General features: G+C 30.9%; 1 protein-coding gene across 2 annotated transcripts in view; it reads left to right on the top strand.

Annotated features, from left to right (window-relative positions):
• The window catches only part of LOC143042141 (cell surface hyaluronidase CEMIP2-like), a 45,057-nt gene extending 22,047 nt beyond the window's left edge, over positions 1 to 23,010 (top strand). For both annotated transcript variants that reach the window (XM_076214399.1, XM_076214409.1), the window contains exons 8-26: positions 143 to 315; positions 2,857 to 2,929; positions 3,245 to 3,381; positions 6,186 to 6,316; positions 6,590 to 6,659; positions 7,440 to 7,574; positions 8,165 to 8,309; positions 10,500 to 10,563; positions 11,310 to 11,345; positions 13,441 to 13,581; positions 14,739 to 14,919; positions 16,744 to 16,962; positions 17,975 to 18,183; positions 18,858 to 19,028; positions 19,469 to 19,640; positions 20,190 to 20,246; positions 21,809 to 21,911; positions 22,369 to 22,479; positions 22,734 to 23,010. In XM_076214399.1, coding sequence (XP_076070514.1) covers positions 143 to 315; positions 2,857 to 2,929; positions 3,245 to 3,381; positions 6,186 to 6,316; positions 6,590 to 6,659; positions 7,440 to 7,574; positions 8,165 to 8,309; positions 10,500 to 10,563; positions 11,310 to 11,345; positions 13,441 to 13,581; positions 14,739 to 14,919; positions 16,744 to 16,962; positions 17,975 to 18,183; positions 18,858 to 19,028; positions 19,469 to 19,640; positions 20,190 to 20,246; positions 21,809 to 21,911; positions 22,369 to 22,479; positions 22,734 to 22,906 — 2,501 coding nt within the window. In that variant the 3' untranslated portion in view covers positions 22,907 to 23,010. The remainder of the gene's footprint in view (positions 1 to 142; positions 316 to 2,856; positions 2,930 to 3,244; positions 3,382 to 6,185; positions 6,317 to 6,589; positions 6,660 to 7,439; positions 7,575 to 8,164; positions 8,310 to 10,499; positions 10,564 to 11,309; positions 11,346 to 13,440; positions 13,582 to 14,738; positions 14,920 to 16,743; positions 16,963 to 17,974; positions 18,184 to 18,857; positions 19,029 to 19,468; positions 19,641 to 20,189; positions 20,247 to 21,808; positions 21,912 to 22,368; positions 22,480 to 22,733) is intronic.
• Positions 23,011 to 26,524: the final 3,514 nt, after the last annotated feature.

Raw genomic sequence — 26,524 nt, 5'->3', positions numbered from 1 at the left:
TATCCAATGAAATTATTCATGTAAATTGTGTGATTCAGCTTTCTTGTAATTTTAATTTTGAAAACTGGTCAAAGTATACACCTTTATAGTAAGAACAACTTAAATATGCATACAAGTTCAACTATTTTCTATATATTTCCAGTTACTCCAGAGTTTGTACATTGGTCAAAACTAGAGAATAATGTTGACATGCGTGGTGAAGTAGCTATATTGACTAGAAACATAAAGATAAGAGGGGAAATGGAACTTGCTTGCCCCACTGTTAATGGTAACTGTAAAGACTACACACATGATACATTTGGTGGACATGTTAAGGTAATATTAGGATTAGCATTGGAAGGTTCTGTTTGCCAATTCCAAAAATTGACTCTGTTTATATAAAAGATCCCTTTTTTAGTTGTCTTCCTTAGGTGGGACATCTAATTTACTTTTGGAAAATGGAGCCCTAGCAGAAATAGCAAATTTATCAGTACCTAAAGTATTTAACTTTGAAGGTTTTCAAATTCTTTAATTTAGGGACTCTATTGAAATGATTCACACAGGCGTTGGTTAAAAGAAGTTATAATTTTTCAACTGTACATTTAATTTGTTGTTAAATTAAGATACTTTGATTTTTTTCACTGAAAGTATGTAATAAAATGCCTATATATCACTTTAAACTTATCATACTTTGTGTACACAAAAGCCAATTTTGTCTGGTATATATAGAACCAGACTACCATTGACAATGGTAAGTACTGTTAATTCAGAATTATTGCGAGGTTTTTATTATTGCGAAAAATGCAACAGAGTTGCAAATGCAATAATGTAAACTCACATTTTGAAATATTTTAAAAAATTAATCAGGATTTTTTCTCAAAATCAAAAATTAAAATCATTTAAGGGGGCTCTCGGGTCTAAATAATTTTTTTTAATTTAAAATAGGATTTCGCTATATTTTTCTATAAATGAACTTTATCTTATACTTAATAGAAAAAATGAAATAAAAAAATGGGGTCACCGTTCATTTACGCTCAATATCTGCCTTCGAAAGAAACATAAATTATTGTTAATGTCCTTTTTTTCGGTTGAACTAATATGAGAAATAATTGTAATATTGAAATAAAAAATAACTAAATTACAGAAATCACTTGAATTTTACAATTATTTAGTTTATGTACAGCTTATTCAAAAACAACAATTAAAAAAAAAGGTCACCGATGATTTAAAAAAAGATATTTCTATTTTAATGCCAAAAAATGGCATTTTTTTCACCAAAGGGAGATAATTTGGAGCCTTTCTATGCTATCTATATTTTAAAAGTCACCTGGGGCCAACATGTATTGATTTTTTGGAATTATTTTTGTACCATATCATAAAGTAACAACTACTAAAGGTAATTAATAAAATTTGTAATGAAAAATAAATGTTTAATTTTTTTTCTGAAAATCTTATACCTGTGACTCTCCTTAAGTCTCAAATGACAAAATCGCAATAATAAACGCAATAATTTCTGAATTTACAGTAATTTGTTTAAAAGATGTGTAATGACAGATTTAAATCGGTAATTGGCAAAGTGACTATTGTAGATAAAAAATTTATTTCATGACAAGCAATAGATAAAATGATGACCAACAAAAACTAATTATACATATAAAAACATAATATTTCAAAAATTACATAGAACAAAACATGAACAAGAAGAATTCCACTGAAAAACAAGTCTTATAGTAGTTGCTCTACTGTAAGATTACTGATATAACCTAAACGCTGAATATCACGTATAAAAATTGATTGTACCATTCAAATCATGTTAGTACTCATGAAGAACTGGCTTAACTTGACTGATAGCATCCTACTGAATGGGCAGCCCATCAACAGTGGCAATGACCAAGTGACGGTAATGTATGTAAGTACAGCAGAAAAATGTTTTTAGAATAATCTTCACTGGGTATTGTTAGAGCTTGACTTTTGGAATAAAATTAAGGATTTAAGGATGTAGGTGAGGGAGGGTTCTGCAGCTTATTAGACCCCGTTCACACTAGGACATTTTTATCGATTTAAACTAGACCGATTCACTTTAGATCGGTTTAAGGGCTAATGTGAACGCATTGAATCGATCTTCAATCGGTCTAAACTAAAACACCAAAAGAGGTAGTTTAGTTTGAATCGATCTAAAGTAAACCGATCTTACTTTAGATGTGAACGCAGAGATCGGTTTAAACTAGTACGATTGAATCGAAAATAACGTATGCGCATGTATAGCGGCAAAACTATCTCAGAGGTTCGTTGTTTAACCCATATTTCTCTGTTAAAAGACCTTTAAAACAAACTGTAAACATGTTATCTTCGCCATAGCTAGCAGAGATTTGCGAAATCTGTGTCTTCTTTTCTTGATCTTTCTTAATATGTTGATTTTTTTTCTTTGCAGGAACCGCAGTATTTCCGACGTCGTGTTGTAACTTCGTTGCTACAGTTATTTCTTTCAAAATTAAAGAAAACTGCAATAACACCAGTATCAAAATTTTAAATTGTGATTCAATAACTTTATCCATTTTTTTTCCCAAGTGTGTGTATCAGTGTATCAGCACATGAATTTGATAAATCAGTTCTATTTATACACAGTGTTTACAGTTTTAAGGGCAAAAAGGTTAGATCGATTGCGTTTTAATTGTAGTGTGAACGCAGTGGTTCATATTAGACCGATAGAGATCGATATGATTAAAGATAATGTGAACGCTAACTGGTTTTATTTAGATCGATTCAAATTAGATCGATAAAAAAAATGCTAGTGTGAACAGGGTATTATATATGGTAGATGTTGTGATATATCCTCATTTGTGCACCTAATCTTAATTATGAATTTATCTTTAACAGGTACTTCGTCATTTTAAGAATGTTCATATTGAAGGAGTGGAATTAGAAAACATGGGACAAGCAACAAGTTTAGGTAGGTAACATGAACCTAAATATCAATTAGTTCAAATCCTAAAAGTTATTACAATTTAGTTTAATATTCAATGTTGTGTTCACTGGCATAATTATTATAAAACTACTTTCCTCACCCTTCAATGGAATACTTTATTGGAATATATTCACTTCAGAAACTGAGTAACAACATGAATGATATATGTTTTTGAAACATTGAATGGTAATTTTTCCTTTGGTCATTGAATGAGTTAACTTTTGCTATTTTTAAAGGTGTGTATTAACAAATGCACTAAATATTTATGTGGTCAACTACACTGATTATTTTTGTTTAAAGGGAACTACCCTCTTCATTTCCACATGTGCCATGACACGGATGATGAGAATTATCCTAATCCACCATATCTGAGGAAGAATTCTATCCATCATTCCTTTGCTCGATGTATTACAGTACATGGATCACATGGTGTTACGGTAAGTCACTATGGTAATTATTGTATAATTATTTTACTGTGGATTCATTTATTTTTGTGGATTGAAGAAAACTGGTATTTTTGTGGATATTAGATTTCTTGGTTTTGGCAAGCGGCATACATTCTTTTAGAAAATTTAAAATTCATTGAACATGTAAATTTGTAGTTCCCTTTATACCACAGAAGCCATGTAAATTTGTGGTTCCCCTGTACCCTTGAAATCCATGAAAATTGTTATCTAATTAATATTAATGAATCCACAGTTTATCACTTTGTGAAATTAAGTAGACAAAGTAATAGATGGGTTAAAGTTAAGTGATGAAAAGCCTTTTGGGAATATAACAAATGGTTAGCTTAATGAATAACATTTACAAAGGATTAACAATTTAAAAACAATGGTAAAATGACTCAAAATTTTAGGTCTCTGCATTGTATGAAAACAAAACTTGTCAGGCAAAAAGGGTAATCAAAAGTTTATAAACAAGTATAACATTACCAAAAGAAAAGAAAAAGATAGCAAAAAACAATTCATGAAACACTGTACAGTAATGATTAAGCAATGTAACAAAATTTTTCTTGTTGGATTATATGACATATTCAGAGAAGTCCCTTTCTCTTGTTCTGTTTAATAGTCCAGTCAATCTAGCATAAATTTGACCCTAACCTTAAAGTAATTGCAACAGAAGATTTCTAAGTTTTAATCTTTAGAATTATACCCATAATATACACAGGAAAAAAGTCCCATAAAATCTAAACTTGAGGAAGACTAAAAAAATCACCATTTAAAATTCCTATGGAGATTTGCATTGAAAAGGGAGATAACTCTGCAAAAAAAGCTGAAATATCAATAAAAATTGATACAAAATTATAACTTTACCACTTCTATTTATCTGAATGTATTGATTCCTGATTTTTTAGCAGTCTTTTTAGTATAACAACTCTAAAAGTGTTTTCATATCTTTTATCAAGCTATAATCTAGATTTCATAATTCATTAGATGACCATTTATTGAATTTTTCAACATGTCAAGGTAAAGAATCTCAAATTTAACAAAAATAGTAAAGCATGTATTCTTGTTTTTGTAGTAAGATACTGAAAAAATATAATATACAGATATAAACAATACCAAATTTTTACATTATTTTTTCAAAATGTTCACAAAGCCACATATTTGCAATATCTTTAATGAAAAATGCACACAAAAAATAAAACTACCCATAACACTTCGGTTTTGTACATTTCATGAGCAGGAGATCATATAATTTAGTCAAATACGAACTTTAATAACCCTATCAAAGTATCATACTTTTTATCTCCCTTCCTAATGTTAATTTCCATAGGAAAATAGTAAGGCCATGGTTTTTTAATTTGTTGGTTTACGGACCCGCAGACCCGATTTTGCCAATTTTTCAGAATAAAAATAAAATAGACTTTTCCGACCCAATGCATTTTCCCTGAAAAATAATTAAAATATTCTTTTTTTATAAAATGAAATGCATTCATCACTAACAAAATTGATAACACTTTCTGTTGTGAAAAAATAGAAAAATAGACAAATCAATATAACTGACCTTGAAATGTCCTTTGCGCAAATTTTGCGGAACGAAACCTGTGTTTAAAACCGCTTACACAATAAGTTTGTTTCCCTTATTTGTCACCAGTCCGTAAGATGCATCATCTCATAGGAATAGACTTGTCCAAATGCGGATATCAAGTTAAAATACTGAATATTAACAAATCATTTGGAATTTTTCTTGTTTCATACATAAAAAAAAATATTTGCCATTTGGATAAAAAACGGGAATGCATGACAACAGGTTAAACCAATATTCTCGTTTTTCCAGTGGACGAGTCTATTACGTTTTTTGACACGTGTGTTGAAACTTCTTTTCGTACGACGTTTTTACATTTTTTTCTTTATCAGTTTTCGTTCCTTCATGATTCACCAAGTTTTCTGGAATTGATTAAGAGCTACGCGAATCTGTTTTTCTTGTTTGTGAAATGACGATTTAATTTCGCCTTTGATCGTGCACCCCCCATTTTTTTACGGGAAATTATTAGACAATATATATGTCATGCGATGTTTATGGCAAATTATGACAGCTGAGCCATAATATTTCATCGAACTAAAATTTAAGAAATTATGACAAAATAGCATGTTAGAAAGGTGAAATATATATTTATTTTACATATTTTTCTGTCTTGAAAGATATTTTATTTTATTTTTTTTCCCGACCGACCGACCCGACTTTTTTATGGGGAAAATCCGTAAAACCAACAAATTAAAAAACCATGGCCTAATACTGATTTTGAGTTTTCCTCAAGTTAGATTTTATGGGACTTAATTTTTTGTGTGTATATAAAGGGCTTAGTAATGCTACAGATTAGAACTAAAACGTACTGTTGCAATTTAAGTTTGAGGTTAAATCTTAGTTTGACTGGACTATATGGTTAGAATCAATGAACAACATGATTCACAGAAGAATGATTCAACCATTCTCTTGTTTACTTTTTTGAAAATAGGTATACCCAAGAATTGGCATTCTTTTCTTTTGTTGGTAGCACATTTCTTACATTTTATTCTGTTGTAACAGTATTTCAAATGTTTTTGTTTATTCTTTGTTTGCTTTTATATTTAGCCCTTTTCTTAGCTGCAAAAACGTAGCTCTATTGTCCTTTGAAATTTTTTTGCTTATGGTCCGGAAATATAAAAATCATCAAAAGGACCTAAAGAGCTACGTATTCGCAGCTACCCTTTTGTAAGCCTTAATTGGCTAAATATATTTTGTACTTTATTTTCTGTAGGTAATGGATAATGTTTGTATCGAACATTTAGGACATGGTATTTTCCTGGAAGATGGAGGAGAAAAGAGAACAGTTATTGATGGTAATCTGGTCGCTCTCACACGTAAAGGCAAACTTATACATACTGATGCGTAAGTGTTTCTGGAAGTGACAGGAAATTGATATAAAATTAAATAACTGATATATAGTAGATGTGACTTATGATTCTTTAATTTTATACTGAACAATACTGTGAATTTAGACCTAATAATACAGGTTAGGTAATCCCCACTTGTAGTTTTATTTGACAACCATCACTTCAAATTTTACATATTGTTCCAATAAGACTTATCTATCTTAACTAAACTATAATGACAATTATTTATTTATGTAACCATAAAATATGCTTTGTTTTATATTATCAGAAAGCCATCATCATTTTGGATAACCAATCCAAAGACTATAATCCGTAACAATGTTGCTGCTGGATCAGTGGTAAGTTGAACATAAAATAACAAACAAAATAAAAAAAGAAGATGTGGTATGATTGTCAATGAGATAACTTTCCACAAGAGACCAAAATGACACAGAAATTAACCATTACAGGTCACTGTACAGCCTTCAATAATGAGCAAAGCCCATTCTGCATAGTCAGCTATAAAAGGCCAACGAAATGACAATGTAAAATAATTCAAACGAGAAAAGTAATGGCCTTATTTAAGTTCATCAACATATTATTACCTTCAAATGAACAAAAAATAAGTTATTATTTGTGAAAAGTAACAGGGAAAAAAATATCTTCACAATAATGAAATCTTTTTTTTTTCATCGTCATATTTTCGAAATTTTTAAATTTTCAAAATACAACTTCATTTATATAGATGGGTTTCCTCTGTTTAAGTTGTTTATAGCTTTAAAGCTTAAGTCATTATACATATTGAATGTTGAGATTATTCTTACATCTGTGGTCTTACAGTTTTCATGATGTTTATGAGTTGTGGCACTCATGTAAAAATCATGGTATTTTTCTTCTGTCTACGTGTTAATCATATTTTCCAATCATTGTCTTAATAATGTCTCATTCTTTTATTATCTTGCTGACTTTTAACATTGCGTCTTTTTTAAAATAGAGGTTTAACACACTGGTGGCCTTCATCTGTTGTATGCTCTTTGGTCCGGTTGATGTCTATTTAACATATTCCCCATTTACACTCTCAATTTTACTTTCAGTCTTTAGCATATATATATATAAAACCATCAATATTATTTTGACAGGACACAGGAATTTGGATTCTCTATCCTAATGAACCCACAGGACCATCCAAAGGGTTGGGGTTTATGGCTTATGATGAAGCCAGGCACACAAAAATAACGGAGATGGATAATAATGCAATACATTCTTGTCGCAACGTAAGTACATTCAGCTTTCACTTGAATGATTATTGAAATTACTACTCTAGTTCAATCTTAAACAAGGGGCCTCGTTGGACAAGGGTCTAAGTAGATAGTTTACACTGAGGTTGTGAGTTGGAAATCCCACACGGGTGGGTGCAGCACACTACTCAAATCTTATTTGACTAGGATGTCAGTTTTTCTATTGAAGTCGATGATTATCTCAAGGCACTCTGGCTTCCTCCACCAATGAAACTGACCACCACCAAATAGTACAGCAATGCTGAAAGTAATGTTAAACAGCAATCAATCAATCTAGAACTATCATAAATATACAATTTATCTAAAATATGTACAAAGTTGCCATCAATATAAGAAGATGTGGTATGAGTGCCAATGAGACAACGATTTTGAGCTTTCACAATCAAGTCTGTATGATGATAAGTACGTACTCTGTATCTTTCTAATTAGATATGATATTATGAGATATTTCGTTGAAATTAGGTAATTGATGTACCTACTTCAGCATATTTTTAAATAGAAATAAACTGTATCTTGAAAATACAACCAGATGAAAGTATTTGAAGCTTCCTGTTTTTTTATTTCAGGGTTTATTTATCGACAGCAGAATAATTGAAGAAAATGGTGAGCTTATAGCCGACCTTACAAATGTGTATTACCCTCAAACCATGCCAACAGATCCTTCCAACCCCTTGTCAGAAGAAGATCCAGTATACATTGTTAAACAGACATGTAAGTGCATAGTTACAGTAAATAAATAAAATGTTATTACAGAGATATGTTTCGCCTTTTTGTAATCTTGATTATGCAAATGTTGAAATCAAAATAGCAATACTTAAGATTCTTACACAAATTATGCAAATATTCAGTCAACATGGCTAAACAATCTCCATGTAAATGAGATGTGCCAATGCTAATACAACTGCATACCAAATACCATTGACTTATTATGAGTCGTTCCCAAACCTTAATACAAACATTAACTTGTAAACAATGTAAAAGTTTCAAGGTCAATGAACCATGAAGAGGGGTGGGGGCTATATAATTTCCATGGAAACAATACTTGCAATACAAACATTAACTTGTAAACTATGTAAAAGTTTCAAAGTCAATAAACCATGAAGAGGGGTGAAGGCTATATAATCTCCATGAAAACAATACTTATTGTAAATTTGCATACCAAATATCATAGACTTAACATTAACAGTTCATCTAGAACTGATCTAATCACAAACTAATACATGTAAACTAAGATCAGTTTTTCAAAGACATTAGACTGTGACTGAGGGGCGAGGCCAAATAATCACGATGGGAATGAGAGGTGCCAATATTTATACAACTGAATACTAATTAACATTAGCCTGCCACTGATGGTTCCCCTTAAACTGACCTAAAAGCAAAATGATAAATGAAAATTTTTAAAGTCAATAGACCATGACTAAGGGGGCAGGGCCAATAGTCTCCATGGAAATCAGATGTGCCAATGCCTATACAACTGCATACCAAATATGATTGACCTACCACTTGTGGTTAAAAATAAACTAGATTTAATCCATACTAATACATTGTTGATGCCGGAAACAGCATACCTATGTCTCGCTTTTTGACTCTGTCAAGGCAAGACAAAAATCATTCAGGTTTTTTTTGTCCCACCTAGGTGCAATATGTTTTTTTTAAGTCTGTGTGTCTGTTCATTTGTCCTCCTCTGTCTGTTTGTCTGTCTGTCCCACTTCATGTTAAAGTTTTTGTTCAAGGTAGTTTTTGATGAGCTTGAAGTTCAACAAACTTGAAACTTAGTACACATGTTCCCTGTGACATGGTCTTTCAAATTCTAAAGCCAAATTAGAGTTTTGACCCCTATTTCATGATCCACCAAACATAGAAAATTATAGTGTGAGTTAGGCATCTGTGTTCTATGGACACATTCTTGTTCTTATTATTTGGTATATGTAATTAGAGTATAAATAGAAATAAAGAAGGACTTTAATTTATATAATTTGGCCTTGGTGGCTTTGTGGTCTAAGTAGTCAAGCTACTGTTTCACTATATATAAGGTAGCTAGCTGATCTACCATGAGGTTGTGAGTTCAAATTCTACACATGGCAGGTGCATTCAATTCTAATCTTAATTGATTAGGGTAAATTGTCAGTTTTCCTACCAATGTCATGGTTCTCTCTTGGCACTCCAGCATCATCCACCAATTAAAACTGGCTGCCATAAAATAACACAATAGTGCTGAAAGTGGCTTTAAACAATAGCTCCATCCATTGATCATTAAATTAATCATTAAAACACAGATACACAAATAATAAAGTTAATGATAGTAATGATAAAAGACTCCATTTCAAACAAAATTCATATACTGGAAACTCAGAAATTATTTCATTCATTTATTATTGAATAGAATAGAAGAGTAATTATTGAGATTTCCAAGAAAATCAACATAAAAAAATGCAAGTTCTTCTTAATGCAATAATCACCCAGCCATAAAACTTGCATTAATAAAAGTTTTTGCAATTATCATTTCGGTTAGTTTAAGAAATCACATCTCCACAAAGTGTTTTGTCTTACTGTTGTTTTTGAACTTACAGATGTATGCCTATATTCTTAATTCTTGTTAATCTGCCTTAATTAAAAAGGCTAGTTGATATTTTAGCAATTATGATAAAATAACTTAGTTGCTAATAAGTAAAGACCATTGTTCACTGGAAATATTCTCCAAGGATGGTAGAGAAACAAGTTAAAACGATTTTCATAACCCTGTTGAAGTATGAAGATTTTCTAAGATTTCTTAATTCAATTTTCTTTTAAATATTTATAATGGCAACAAAAAATGTTGTCAACTTCTGAAAAATTATAAGTACAATAATTTCATTTTTACATTATACATATTTTAAGTTTCTATTCATTTTTAATATATAGGTTGGAAGAACAGATTCATGAACTCATGGGTTAGAGGTGGTTTGATTATAATGCAACAATACTCGTAAGTTGACTGAGTTCTAAACCCAAATTTAATTTTTCTATGCTGAATCGTCATAATTTCAACTATTCCTTTGCTTTCTTTTTTCTACAGAATATGATGTTCCAAGAATATTGATATATTTAAATTGTTTAAGTTAGTCTTCTTTCCTTTCACCAAAGAGATCATGAAAGAAAATTATTGGACTAATCTACAACACAAGATTCATTTATTGAATGAATAAAATCTTTAAAGCTGACTTTGAAAAAAAGCAATATGACAATTTTTTTTTTTTTATGATTAAGACATTTTAACATTAAGGTACAGTCTTGGACTATATTATGATATCAATAATTTTTTAGACCTTCAAAGAATTCATCAGAAGCTTTGTTGTTCTATTGTAATTATTGATAATCATGATGATAATTGATAATGATTGATAATCAAGGAGCATGATGATAAATGGTGGTGATAATTGATAATCATGATGATTGATAATAGTGGTGATAATTGATAATCATGATTGATAATTGATATTGATGATTGATAATGGTGGTGATAATTGATAATGGTGGTGATAATTGATAACGATGATGATGATGATGATTTCCTTTGAAATATTTTAGAAAAATCCGAAATTTAATTCAATACTTGATTCTTCAGGACTGCGTCATTTGCATCTTAACTTATCTTTCATCATATTTTTTGATGGTCATTAATACGTTCTTTTAAATATTAAATATTGTTAAAACAATTAATTATTTTCGCAGGTCAGCAGACAGTTCAACAGGTTTGACGTTTGCAGCGTAAGTAAAATTTATTTTATAATATAGATAATGTAGGTTTGTGGCACCAAGGAAACATTCCATAATAAATTTCACTTATAATTTAGGTTCAAAATGTAATTGCTTCCATCACAATTTTTCAAAAACTGTTTCCAAATGATGTATGCATGTGTTATGCTTGATATAAAAGTATCCAATGATTTGTTTTAATGATTTATTAAGTAATATTTTGCACTAACAATGATAAAAATATTCCTGTTGTTACCTAAGTGATTTTTTCCAAGGAAATGAATTTTTTATAAAGGATTTTACTTCAAGGGGAGAAAATTAGGTTGGATATAACATCAAATTTTACAATTTTTAACTATTCAGTAAAAGCAAGAAATAAAGTGATGAATTTACCCAAAACTTTCTTTTTATTTCTCTAAAACTAATGGAATTGAATAATGTCTTTTCAAAAACTAGAATTACTATTTATCATGTTTGTATTTGCCAAAGAATAAATTATCTTTTCATCTATACAGAGTTATAAAATTTAATATATTTCCCAAAAATTAGGATTACCTTTATTTTTAAATCACGATGACCGTGAGGGCATTCCAATGTATTGCTATCGCCTAGAATTCCATTACATAACTTTCGTTTTGGGTTTGTAACTGATCTATAAACATGATAAATATGTGGATATTAAAGAGTGCAAAAAAACATTCCTTATCATTTGTTATAAATACATCTCTCCAACTAATACTTGTAAAAATTATTTTTGTTTAGAACATAAATTAATAATATGAAAATGTTTTTGTCGTTAGATATATAAATCTATTATCAATGATTTTTTACTTATATATATATATATATATATATACACCTTATGTTTGTCATGGGGCATAACATCGTGGCCACAAGTTACTTGTTTTCTGTTTAGTATTAAATTTATATTAAGATCCATTTTGTTACATCTTGTGATCAATTTTATTTGGCAATCGCCAATGGCAGTCAGCAGGGTTAAAGAACATCAGTTGTTCGACCTGTTAGTCAAATGCGTTTTGTTTAAATATACTTCTTCACTTTTTTGGTCTTTTGGAAAATGTTGTTTGTGCTGTATTTAGACCCTTCTACAACGAAATTTGTTTTACATGCACACATATAAAAATTGCGGTTTTTATCCAACGCAATCATAGGTTTGAACGTAGTTTTCAATTAGACTCGTATATATATATATATATATAAAAGTCTATAAAAACGACCAACCAGCAAATTTACTATGTACCGGATCGTCTATATTTGTCAGTATGATTTAATAACAACATTTTCATTTTATAACATCTTATATCAGTACCGTTGTGCAAATCTTTAGACTGATATATATAGAAGTAAAAAATCATTGATAATATCTATGCACACGTACCGAAAAATTGTGTTAAAGCATGCCGAAGAATATCTCCAAAACATTTTGCTTCAATCCCGGCCAGGATCGGTAACTCTGCATTGAAGATTGTTTTTGTGGGAAAATATGAATGCTTACTAATATCCAATCTTTTAGAAAAATCGATTTTTTAACAGAAGATTGTCCACCATGCACTTGCACTGCAATATTATTAGAATAGTAGAATAGAATGATATACACATGGATGAAAATTATATATACATATAACTGTTATATAAATGTAATATATAACAACAACGCAGTGTATACTGCTTTGTATCACTACAATATATAGTTATTATGGTGAGGTTGAATTTCCTGTCATTTATTTATCATTCACGCACAACTTGTCTCAGAAAAAAATATCTATGTACTTTAACCTCAGTTCCAGCTGCATAGAGATGTGATTTTTTTCTGTTACGTTTGCTTTTGACCATCCACAAGAACTTTGGGGTCACCTGATGTTCATGACTTCAGTACTTTGATTTAACCTGTTTAAAGGAATATGAAAACTTGTAAAGATAATATCATTTTAGGGACATTTAATCAAATTTCTCATGAATATCGTGATTCGTTACATCTTAGGAAATGTGATATAAAATAAAAGAATTAGATAAACTTATTAAAATTTGGGATAATGATGTTGAGTCTAGGTTTTTGTTATTTCAATTGACTGAACTTTTCTTTCAGCTCTACCCCATCACCACAAATAATAGAGAAAAGTGTGTTTATGGGAGAAACTGATAATATTGGTAAAAGAACAGAAGTTTGGGATAACAGTATAAGGAGGCTGCTTGATTACCCAAGATCACTTGTAATGCCATGGGATCCGTAAGTACCAGAAAGAGAGTCACTTTATTACTATTTGTATACAACATGTATTAGATTTATAAGTAGATCAAATCGTCATATGCTGCAATAGAGAAAATGATTTTATTTATACAGTGTTCAATATACAATCAACTTTCTTACTTATTTGTTTGGTATTTATGTTTAAGATAGTTTAAACGAGGATTTTCCTAATTAATTCAAAACTCTGAAGATGTGATATGATGCCGATGAGACAAACTATAATCCATCCATGTTACATACAATGTATAAAAAAGTGAACAATTATGATTCAAAGTACAGCCTTCAACACAGAGCTTTGGCTCACACCAAATAACATGCTATAAAGAGACCCAAAGTGACTAGTGTAAAACAGTTTAAACAGGAAAACCATTGGTCTTATCTATATAAATTATGAGTATCAAGAAACAATTTGGGTACAATAGTCTTTTACAGCAGCATTTGTGGTTTTTTGACTAAATTGTCATAGAGAAGATCATTTAGAATAAATTTCAAAAAGACTACTATACAGGCCCGTAGCCAGGAATTTCAAAAGGGGGGTTCGTTTGACTCAAAAACTCGACTTTAACAGTCACAATTCGAACAGAACATTGACTTTAACAGTGCTTATTTGTTTTCAAAGGGGGGTTCGTCCGAACCCCCCGAACCCCCCCTGGCTACGGGTATGCTATACATGATTTTATTGAATTTGATATTTCCTATGAATTTCACAGCTTTTCCTATAATAATGTATATGTAAACTATATAAATTTATATTTGCATTCTTTATTTTTTGTGGAAATTTACCTTAGTACATTTTGTACAACAAAATTCAAAATGAAAAAAGTACATCTGCTTTCAGTCAAAGATTTCATAATAGATTTAACATTTTTTTGAAATGTTTTAAACTGTCTTTATTTCCTTTTTTGTCTTCCTTTATTTTGATAAAACTAAATAATCAAGTGTTAAATTTTGTTGAATTTTATTATTTGCTTTAAATATCTAAGGAAAACCATTATGTGTATTTAAAAAGCATTTTAGAGATATCTTCTATATTCAAATTTTGTTGAATTTTATTATTTGCTTTGAAAATCTGCAGAAAACCGTTATGTGTATTTAAAAAGCATTTGAGATTATCTTTCATATTCATTTCTTTACAGCAAATATCCAATACAAGGTTTTGTAATCTACGAGGGTCCTGTTTACTTAGATAGTGTCTGGTTTGACAAGTTTACTCCAACAGAGAATTATACCATGGGTGCTATATCATTCAAAAAACATAATAAATTTACCAGTTCTCCTGTTAGTGCTGTCAGTAATTTAAAATTTGGTTACAGTGATGTAAGTATCTAAAAACATGGCAGTTAAATATTTGTCCAATTCGCAATATAAGTTCACTAATGTTTAAACTCTCAAAAGTTCTCCTGATGTTGTCACTACTTACTTCAATAAATTAGTATGATGTATACTGTGGATTCAGTAATATTCATTGAATACCTATTTTCGCGGATTTAGTGGGCACAGGGGAACAACAAATTTGAATGTTCAACAAATTACAATTTTTTAATAGGAATGTATGCAGACTTTGCCAAAACCACAATATTAAATATCTACAAAAATGCAAGTTTTCCTCAAACCACAAAAATTGGTATCCACGAAAATAAATGAATCCACAGTAAGCACAATAAATATACCCATACGAAACATTAAATATGACATACGAGCATTTCAAAAATAATGATACATCTAAAACTTAGTAAATTTGCTTGTTTTCTGTTAAATCTGTTGGTACTATTAGTGCAGTTTAGATATCGAATTAGGAACAGACAAATATTTCCTCTGTACATATTTATTGGCTTATGCTTATTGTATTTGAAAACATTTTTATTTTATTTTTTATTAATGCACACTGTTAACAATGTGTTGACTTTGGTTACATTTATATATTCAATTGTATATATTTTTTATTTACATAAGTAATAATCCCTATTCAGGCTTTTGCAGTCCACACAAAATGTGTTTCTAGAATAAATTTCGTGAGGGGTCTATCTATAAATTGTATGTGGTGTTCCAGACGCATATTCACCTCTTGAAAAATTAATGTGAACATAATGTTTTTGTCGAGCCTTCGACTTTAGTCGAAAAAGCGAGACTAAGCGATCCTACATTCCGTCGTCGTCGGCGTCGTCGGCGGCGTCAACAAATATTCACTCTGTGGTTAAAGTTTTTGAAATTTTAATAACTTTCTTAAACTATACTGGATTTCTACCAAACTTTGACAGAAGCTTGTTTATGATCATAAGATAGTATCCAGAAGTAAATTTTGTAAAAATAAAATTCCATTTTTTCCGTATTTTACTATAAATGGACTTAGTTTTTTCTGCGGGGAAACAAAACATTCACTCTGTGGTTAAAGTTTTTAGAATTTTAATAACTTTCTCAAACTATCCTGGGTTTGTACCAAACTTGGACAGAAGCTTGTTTATGATCATAAGATAATATCCAGAAGTAAATTTTGTAAAAATAAAATTCCATTTTTTCCGTATTTTACTTATAAATGGACTTAGTTTTTTCTGCGGGGAAACATTACATTCACTCTGTGGTTAAAGTTTTTAGAATTTTAATAACTTTCTTTAACTATCCTGGGTTTGTACCAAACTTGGACAGAAGCTTGTTTATGATCATAAGATAGTATCCAGAAGAAAATTTTGTAAAAATAAAATTCAATTTTTTCCGTATTTTACTTATAAATGGACTTAGTTTTTTCTGCAGGGAACCATTACATTCACTCTGTGGTTAAAGTTTTTAAAATTTAAATAACTTTCTTAAACTATCCTGGGTTTGTACCAAACTTGGAAATAACCTTATTTATGATCATAAGATTGTATCCAGAAGTAAAGTTTGTAAAAAGATTACTCTGTTTTTTTCTGTAATTTACTTTCAAATGGACTTAGATTTTCTTACAATCATAAAATAGTAACAAGAGGAATATTTTTATTGATTTTTTTCCTCATTGTTGTTGAGCCTGTGATTTACAGCAAAAATAGGCGAGACACTGGGTTCCGCGGAACCCTTACAAATTTTTTCTACTTACAGATTTGTGCTATTTGAAGCAATTTTCTAATGTGACTTGCATACACACTTTCTTTAATTTCTTTTCTCTAGCCTTCAGGAGGAAATCGTGTTTATGATGGTGATGAAACAGTGCATAGATTTAATAATTTAGATGGTGACAAAATGGCCACCATTAGAGATGAAGATGGAAGTGTCACAAATTTGGCAACAATCCAACAAATTGTCAAACCAGGCCTATTTTATACAACGCCTTCATGTATATATCGTAAAAACTGGAATATGGCTATGTGTCCTTACAAGTATGCAAAGGTATGATAAACATACACACATACATACACGATTGATTTGGGGTAGTTAACAGTGGTGTTTAAATTATTTGTAAGCAAGAATTTAACACTTATATAAGGCTCAATGTTGAACAGTGGTATGTTATCTAGACTTAATTGTCTGACAATGTCTTGGTAAGGCTATTGTTAGTCCTGCAAGGATTTGTTTAATGGACACCTTGATATTTACATCACATGCTAAGGCTCTATAACTGAAGAAATCACATAATTGCTCATTTCTCTCTCCTCTGACTTGAGAATCATAGACGAGAAGAGAACCAGATAAATGAAAATTCAAAATTACAAGTTGAAGTCAAACTTGCAACACCATTGCAAAAGAAACATGAAGAGAAAACATTTATTATCCTCTTCTCAAAGGACAGCAAACTTAATTGAAGCTCTATCTGCCTTTCTCTACAAAGAGATTTTTGTAGCACAAATCAGTGCTCTAAGTATTTAATATCAAGCTTCCTGTGAGCCTGATATATCATTTATTGAATTATTATATCCATCACTAATTAACCTCATGTATACTGTAACATACTTGTGCATACTGACAATGCTTGAAATTTCAAAGCTTTTTTCTCTCGATTTACAAATTAAAGTTCCTGAAATTTTGAATCAAGCTTCATGTTAGCATGCTATACCATAAAATGCATTCTCATATTTGTCACTTATCAACTTCTTGTTTACAGACTTATACTATAGAATTCTGAAACATTATGACCATGTATGAATTTTTCCTCGCTATTTCTCGAAAACTACAAGTGATAGCTTCTGTAAATTTGGTTTCAAACATTGTTAGAGCATGCTGAACATTTTCACATCTGTATTCTGTAGACTAGTTGGTCTTTTTTTTATTATTATATTTTGCTGTGTCATTGTCAGTTTGTCTTAATATGAATTTGAACATCCACTTTATCTTTATCTTTTTTTCAGTTATTAATTTTACAAAATTATATAATGTTTTCTAATTCTATAACTTTTTTCATCAGCTTAATATCAAAATTGATGCAAGTTCTCCAGAACATGGACAGACTGAATCTATAATGGTCAGAGATGACCAACCTGATTCTCCAGAGACGCTAACTGGTGTGTTTTCAAATGAGTTCCTGACCATCTTGGGTGGAACCCATAGCTACACACTACATTGGAGTAATGGAATTCCAAGGAAATTTGCAATATATACCAAAGGAGTTGAATTGTAAGTTTGATATATAATATTCTCATGCTGATAATAGATATAAGAAGATGTGGTATGAGTACCAATGAGACAACTCTATATCCAAGTCACAATTTATAAAAGTAAACTATTATAGGTCAAAATACGGTCTTTAACACAGAGCCTTGGTTGTTTCTTGAAACTGGCACATTTTGATATCTTTTAAACTTTTGAATACTGTGACTTTTATTCATGGGGTTCAAGTTTGTATTTTTTCATGAATGGATTTATTCATGAATCTAGGTGTCCAACAAACTATAACAATTGTTGTCCAAATCAAGGCATGGAAAGATCCCCATGGAGGTTTAACTACATGAAAACGTGAATATGATCTAGAGAATACACACAGAATACATCAGCAAATGCACTATGAACTAAATATTTACAACTTCAGACAGGGTTTTACCTGTTTCATCTTTAAAAACCTAGACTATGAGATTTTTAATACTCCTGAAAAACTAGTTTTGATTAATTAGAAACAGACTTTTGTTGATAATATGAGATGATAAAGATTTTCTTTTAGTGAAATGTTAATAGCCCAATTAACACCTTTGGTGATCATTAATCTGTTTCAACTATATTATTAGAAGTTAAAAGGAAAGAAAAGAATGAAGAATCATTTATGTCACCTTTAAACATCTTTTTGATTATTGCAGGAACCAATATGTAAGAGTTGGTATGTGTATGCCATCTGATGCCACCTTTAACCTATTTACAAGGACCCCACTCAGGCGGCTTAAATTGGTTGACTGGACGGAGGTACAATCTATTGAAGAACTTGATAGTGATACTCTTGGAGACAGATATTTTTGGGATAAGTCGATTGGGTAAGTACAAAACAAATGGTTAGAAAGAAATAATAAATTGCTATGTTAATTACAGAATTAGAGGGTTGGAAAAGAGCGAGACATCTTCATTATAAAGTAGTAAATATAATGATTGGATGCTGAACAAACCTTATTTAATTTTCTCAAGCGATAATCTATTGAAGTATTGCACTTCTTAAAATGCTACGGAAGTTAAAATAAAACCATTTACCAATGCTTATGTACACATTGTGATTACAGCAGATAATAAAATCTTTATAAACGCCACTACAGACATTATTTGTACAATTATGGTTTCAGTTGTTCAAATTATTAAGTCTAGTTTATTGTTCTAACATTATCTTAGAGAAAATAATTGAGTACAGTTCAGGAAGGTAATTTATGTTCAATTAAAGATTTGTTCTAATTTGCTTATATATTTGATTATTTTTTTTTTGCAGAATGTTATTTTTGAAGTTCATCAGCTACGAATCAAGAACTGATACTACAACCTCAAATTGTGAGGGTAATTGTCCCTACGTACAAGTAGATGTGTTGTCTGGGGATAGGTCAAATGGTGATTGTCGTCAGGCTGCCTACAACAATCCTGGAAATTACAGAAAGACAAGCAATGTAAGTTTTGGTGCTAAGTGACATCTCTTCTGATGGCATTGGAATAATTATATTTAACATTCTTAGTTGGTAAATAATGGAACGGCTATTAATTTTGATATTGTTGCCTGATTAAAATTATCCAAACATTAGGAAAATATATACTGCACAGATCACAGATAATTTTGTATTCATTCACAAGTTGTCTAGATTTGGGATGCTTTGAACTTGCCTCCTACTTCTTGATTTGATGTCATTTTATGAGCGAGTTATTGCAATCTCTAGATGTCTAGGTGCAATATATTATGTGGGTCTCATTGGGGTCAAAGCGTGACACGGGATTGTTGATTTTTTGAAAGCGTGACACGTGAAAGTTAAAATAATGTGCCGTGAAAACGGGAAATGAAATCTTTAGCGGGACACAGGAAATTACAAAAAAAAATGAGAATTTCTTACGTAAATAGTGTAAGTGGGATACAGGAATCTAACAAAACAGTATGCGGGATCTGGGATCAGAACCCCATAATGAGACCCCCTATCATGTGCTTAAAATTTTGTTTCCATTTTTAGGGTCAAATGTCTACAGATACACGAACATTAGCTGCTACAGATCCAACCCCACCAAAGGTAATACATAGATGTTATAGTAATTAGTGGACATATATTTAATTAATATTACAAAGATAAATAATGATAATACTGTTAGTTGCCATTTTTCATATATTTTGATTATTTGCATTTTTAGCTCACCTGGTAGTCTATCTAGTGTGAACTATTAGCATCACACACATGTTCTCCATTGAAAACCAGTAAACCAATTAAAACCAATCACAATCTTCGTTATGAAACCTTGTTCCAGATTTGTTCCTTATGTTCCTGTTGCAATCTACTTGCATGGTAACCACTACTGAAAATAAAACATAAGGGTACCGTAAAATACAACTAATTGTTTAGTTATTAGAAATCAGAATAGAAAAATCTGATGATGTATCAGGTTACAATACACCATTAGATTTTATGGGCGCAGCAATTTTATGAGCATAACATGGTATTCAGAATTAAGAGTATGGCGAATCCTGATTGGTCGATATGTGCGCCCGTTATTTTTTATTATTAGAGACTTCGTGCACTCTGCTTTATACAAAAGGCAAAATAAAAATTATTCCGTAGCCCTAAAGGCACTGAGATGACCTTTTCAACGCTAGGACAAGACACGTATTTTTAAGGGCAAAATTGATAGGCATGGGAGATAAGTACAAAATACACTAAGAAAAGCAACGCGAACCTATATTTTTTGGACCAAAAAATACTGTCCTAATAACTTTTCTTTGATTCTAGCAAGGTTTCGTTAAAAAAATCAACTTCCTAAAGTCTGTGTCTCGAAAAAGGCTACCATTGTCGCCTATGGGGAAATTAATTGTTTATTTCAATCATCATATGCTCACTATTTCAAGATCTACACCAAAATGACCAGACAAATTTGAGTTATTGCCCTTAAATAATGAGTATGGCGAATTTGGGCATTTTTGCCTACTATCTTAAAAAATGCATTGTTCTCATTGAAATAATCAGCAAGTCAAGGTCAACAAATTTACCAAATAGCTGAACCCATTCATTGACTCCTTGAAAGAGTTATTGTCCTAATAATGATTTTGATCTATAAACATGTTTGCCTTTTATGTTGAAAACAGTAATTAAAAAAGTTATACATTATACTTTAAACTGCAAAATAATTATCAGTATAAGATGTGCAAAAATGCAACATAATAGAAAATCATGAAAGTCTTCTTACAGGAATTATTGTCCTTAATGATGATATTTGACCATCATTTAGGATTTTGCAGAGTCATTTGAAAAACTATGATAGATAGCTATAAACTTTATGCAACAAAATGATCAGCAAATCAAAAATATCGAAAAAGACTACAACTTGTAAGAGGTTGTTGCCCTAAATTCAGATTAGACCAAAATTAGCTATTTTTTTTTTAGATATTCAAATAAAATTCTTATAGATAGAAGTAAAATTATACACAGCAAAATGATGGATTAATGCCCTGAAAAGACAATTTTTAACAAATTCTGATGGTTTAATAATATCTTTAAAAGACAGACAACATTCAACAAACCGCTACACAGAAAGCTAAAGAGACACATTACCTAATTATTTATACATTTGTATTTGTTTACAGGGTTGGGGTGCAGGATCTCAGCTTCCATTCACATCCAGAATACCTGTAAATGGTGGTTGGTCAAGCTGGTCAGCATTTAAGGAATGTTCCGTCACATGTGGAGGTATTGATAGCTTCTTATGATATAAATTATGCATCATATCAATCTTTCTCAAATATTGTTTGAAATCACTGTTGAAATTATTTGAGACCAGAAAATCATATTGAACATAGATTGTTGAAGTTGAAAAGAAAGTATTAATAGAATAATTAATTTTTCATCATAATTCTAATCACTTTGTTCTTGTAAAGCAAGGTGTCAAATATTGTACATTTATACATGGTAAAACAAATTTGCATAACAACTATACCATGATATGTGTATGATCTGTGAACAAACCAGAGTAAGATTAATCAGTTTTGTTAGTTACTTGACTGAACATATTTACCATAATGATTTTTGCACTGCAGAAAACAGCCCAAGGTCACTACAGCTAAAAAAACATCCGGCAACCTAAGGCAGGCCTCGTTGTCTACCATAAATTCATACTTGTCTACTTTATATTTATTCAATGTTACAGGTGGAAAGCAATCTCAGTACAGAAGTTGTAATAAACCTGCCACTGCAAATGGTGGCACCGACTGTGTTGGAGATGGTGTGAATTCTGTCAGTTGTAATGAGCATCCTTGTCGTAAGTATATTGAAATATAAAAATGTGGTATACCACTTAAGAAAATATGTTCATAGATGGAAATAAAAGTTTTGTTCTTTTAGACTTCTTGTTTTAAGAGGGTTTTTTTTTTATCACTTGAAAGAAATTGCAAATTTTGCCAGACATTTAAAAATAATGTTTAAATAAACCATGAGCAAAAGATACAGGAACCATATTGTGTATTATATTTGTTTACATACAACACAAATTAATAATTGCTTTTTTCTTGACAGCTGTCAATGGAAAATTCAGTGATTGGGAACAATGGTCATCATGTATCGTCAATTCTGGTTGTCAAGGTTACAGAGAAAGGGAAAGGTCATGCAATACTCCAGCTCCTCAACATGGGGGAATACACTGCACTGGTTCAGTAGAGGAACAAGAAGCTTGCAACAATTGCACCTGACCAGCAAAAAATGACCAAGGACTATTATATATAATCCTTTTTAGCATTTAGTTTAATGACATTGATTTTAAAAGTTGAATGAATAAAAAAACTTTAAATATCAACCTTGTGTCAGTTCATATTTTTTAAGAAAATGTAAAAATGATCTATCATTTTCAGTGACATAGCTACAACTTCTAGCTGCAACAAATTATGGAAATCTGATATATAACATTAAGAAGATGTGGTACGATTGTCAATGAGACAACTCTCCACCAGAGTCACTAAATGACACAAATTAACAACTATAGGTCACTGAATGGCCTTTAACAATGAGCAAAGCCCATACCCCATAGTCAGCCCGGAAATGACAAATGTAAAACTATGTAAACAAGAAAACTTGCCGCCTAATTTTAATATGTACAAAATAATGAATGAAAAACAAATATACTACACAACAACATACAACAACCACTGAATTACACTCTTGACTTGGGACAGGCACATACAGAATGTGGCAGGGTTAAAAGTTAATCAGAAAGTACAAGTATTGGCAGCAAATACAAGTTTAAAATGAAAAAATGTAGAGGTCAACATGTAGTCTAAAATGGAAAATAATATTCATCTCTAAATCACTCCAAAGACTTAACAAGCTATAAATGATTAGACCATAGTAAGTATTTTAAAATCTCAGGCCCATCTGTCCACCTTTGGTTCCATGGATATTTTTTGTCCCATCTTTCTCAGTAACTACATTACACTGATTTCTGAAATTTGGGTTCAAGGTTTTATGAGTCAGCTATACCCTGTGATGCGTTTTCAGATTCATCAATCAACAACTTCCTGTTTACCAAACAATTACATCTTTTTATACTATTGATATAATGTAGTCACAGCAGGGGTATCATCAAACTGAGTGAGCAATAGCTCATAGTTTTACTTGTTTATTCTTTGTCATCAATATCAAAATTATAAGTGAACAAAAACCAAAGAAAGAGCAAAATGGGTGCCCCACTTGCACTATCGTGGTCATAAGTTTCAAGTTGATTGGACTTCCAACTTCATCAAACACTACCTTGACCAAAAACTTAAACCTTAAGTAGGACAGACTGGCGGATGAATGAACTAACGGACACACAGTCCGGAAATCCAAAAAACAGCTATTTCTGAAGAAAATTCTTCTAAAAAGAAAAATGATCAGGATAAGACCTCCAAATATGGCAACAAGACTGAAATTGCAATTAACTACAAATACAAATATTTGGTGTGAAAGTTTTACTGGTCCTGTAGAAAACTTGTTTCAAATAAAATAGAACATCCTAAATTTTACATTGATGTTGTTAATCAAGCCTGGAAATTTAGATACAATTTGAATAAAAAAAATCTAAAAGGTTTACCTATTTAACACAGAAGAAGTTAAATCTTTAGATAATGATTTTGTTGGTATAAGTATTGATTTTTTTATTAGTAAATTAAAACCATATAAAATATAACACATATGTTCTTTCAGGGTACTACAATCTGTATACCTATATTTTGGCTGTGCAACAAGGTCATGTTTTTCTCTGACTGGTAAATGGTCTTTATACTTAATTCTTTGGATGTTGAATGTGTACCAATTGATATTTTAGTCTTCGATACATAATTTTTTTATTTATTTTTTTGTCACACTCTCTGATCTGTACTTTTTATCTCACAAGGCCATAAGGACCAAGTGAGCTCTTCTTGATCACTTGGCATCTGTCTAATAGTTGAAAGTCTTTAAAAAGAAATAAGGTTTAAAACAGGCAACATTATCAATTGCAATGACCTATGAAAATAACAGAAATTTTAGATAAACCACCTTACAATAATCTGATACTCACATTAGTTAATTGGAACCGTGTCATGAAAAGTCAATGCAGACCAAAAAACATGAAAATAAGGTCAAGGTCAGATGTACCTCATCAGACAAACACCGTTCTGTATACCAAATACAGTTAACCTATTTTTGAATATCTTTTATAACTCTTTTTTACTTCTAAGAAATAATCCTAATAAAAACAAGAGTGCACACACTGAAATGTCTCGCCTTCTTTACCAATCATTAATAGTATGTTGATAGTACTAAATATAAAGCTTTATTACAACTGTCATATAAACGTAACGTTAACCAAGAAAATTAAACATAAACCAATGAACCATGAAAATGAGGTCAAGGTCAGATGAACCATGCCAGGCAGACATGTACAGCTAATAATTCTTCCATACAACAAAACACACCAAAACACAAAAAACTAAACACTGAGCAATGAACCGTGAAAATTAGGTCAAGGTCAAATAAAACCTATGTGACTGATATATAGATCATAAAATATTTCCATACACCAAATAGAGTTGACCTATTACATATAGTATTAGAAAAAAAGACCAAAACACAAAAACTTAACTTTGACCTCTAAACCATGAAAATGAGGTCAAGGTCAGATGACACCTGCAAGCTAGACATGTACACCTGACAATCATTCCATACAACAAATATAGTAGACCTATTGATACAATATAAGTAAAACAGACCAAAACACAAAAACTTAACTATAACTCAATATACAAGACTTATTGCTTATAATATCTAAGATATGGAGTTGACCACCAAAACTTAACCTAGTTCACTGATCCATGAAATGAGGTCGAGGTCAAGTGAAAACTGTCTGACGAGCATGAGGACCTTACAAGGTACGCACATACCAAATATAGTTATCCTATTACTAATAATAAGAGAGAATTTAACATTACAAAAAATCTTTACTTTTTTCTCAAGTAGTCACTGATCCATGAAAATGAAGTCAAGGACATTTGACATGTGACTGACGGAAACTTTGTAACATGAGGCATCTATATACAAAGTATGAAGCATCCACTCAGGTCTTCGAGCTTTCTGTGACAAAATTCGCAGGCTCGACAAAAAAAAACTATGGACTAAAATATCCATGAAAATAAGGTCAAGGTCAGATGAACCTTGTAAGACAGACGTGTGATCTCTCATGATGGTAATAATGGACAGCTGTTAAAAGTTCTGTGGCAATTAAATGCATATTCAGGACAGGTACATGAATATTAACCCTGCTTGGTGCAATCCACAAGAAGAGCAGCAGCAAATACCAATTTTTGAGTCGTTTAGGTTTAAACATGCCAGAGTTCCAACTTGAGGCGAATACACTGATGTTATTGTATAAAAGAATCCTTAGTTGTAAATGTCTGTGTCATTTGGTCTCTTGTGAAGAGTTGTCTCATTAGGAATCGCACCACTTCTTTTTTATATGTATACCTATCAATGAATCCATATACATTTGTACCAAATATAGTTGTCCATATTACACAGAAAAATGGGGTAACTAGTCAAATAAAAAGACCATTTGGCATCTTCATACAAATATGGAGCTATCCAGCACCTTTAAAGTTTGGACAATAAAGCTTTAAAAAAGACAACCCTGTTAAGTATCCCTAAGTTCTGCTGATGATACACTGCCAAGTCAATGATGATGATAGATGCCGAGTGATGGAAATATAATTAAAGCATTTACATGTGTCATACCCTCGATCATAGAAACCTCTTCCCCCTTTATTTGTCATCCAGATACAATTTAGACAAGATGATTT

The sequence above is a fragment of the Mytilus galloprovincialis genome, chromosome 1 (assembly GCF_965363235.1).
Source record: "Mytilus galloprovincialis chromosome 1, xbMytGall1.hap1.1, whole genome shotgun sequence".
Taxonomy (NCBI): Eukaryota; Metazoa; Mollusca; class Bivalvia; order Mytilida; family Mytilidae; genus Mytilus; species Mytilus galloprovincialis.
Note: the sequence above shows the minus strand (reverse complement) of the source record. Positions and strands in the feature narration are given on the sequence as shown.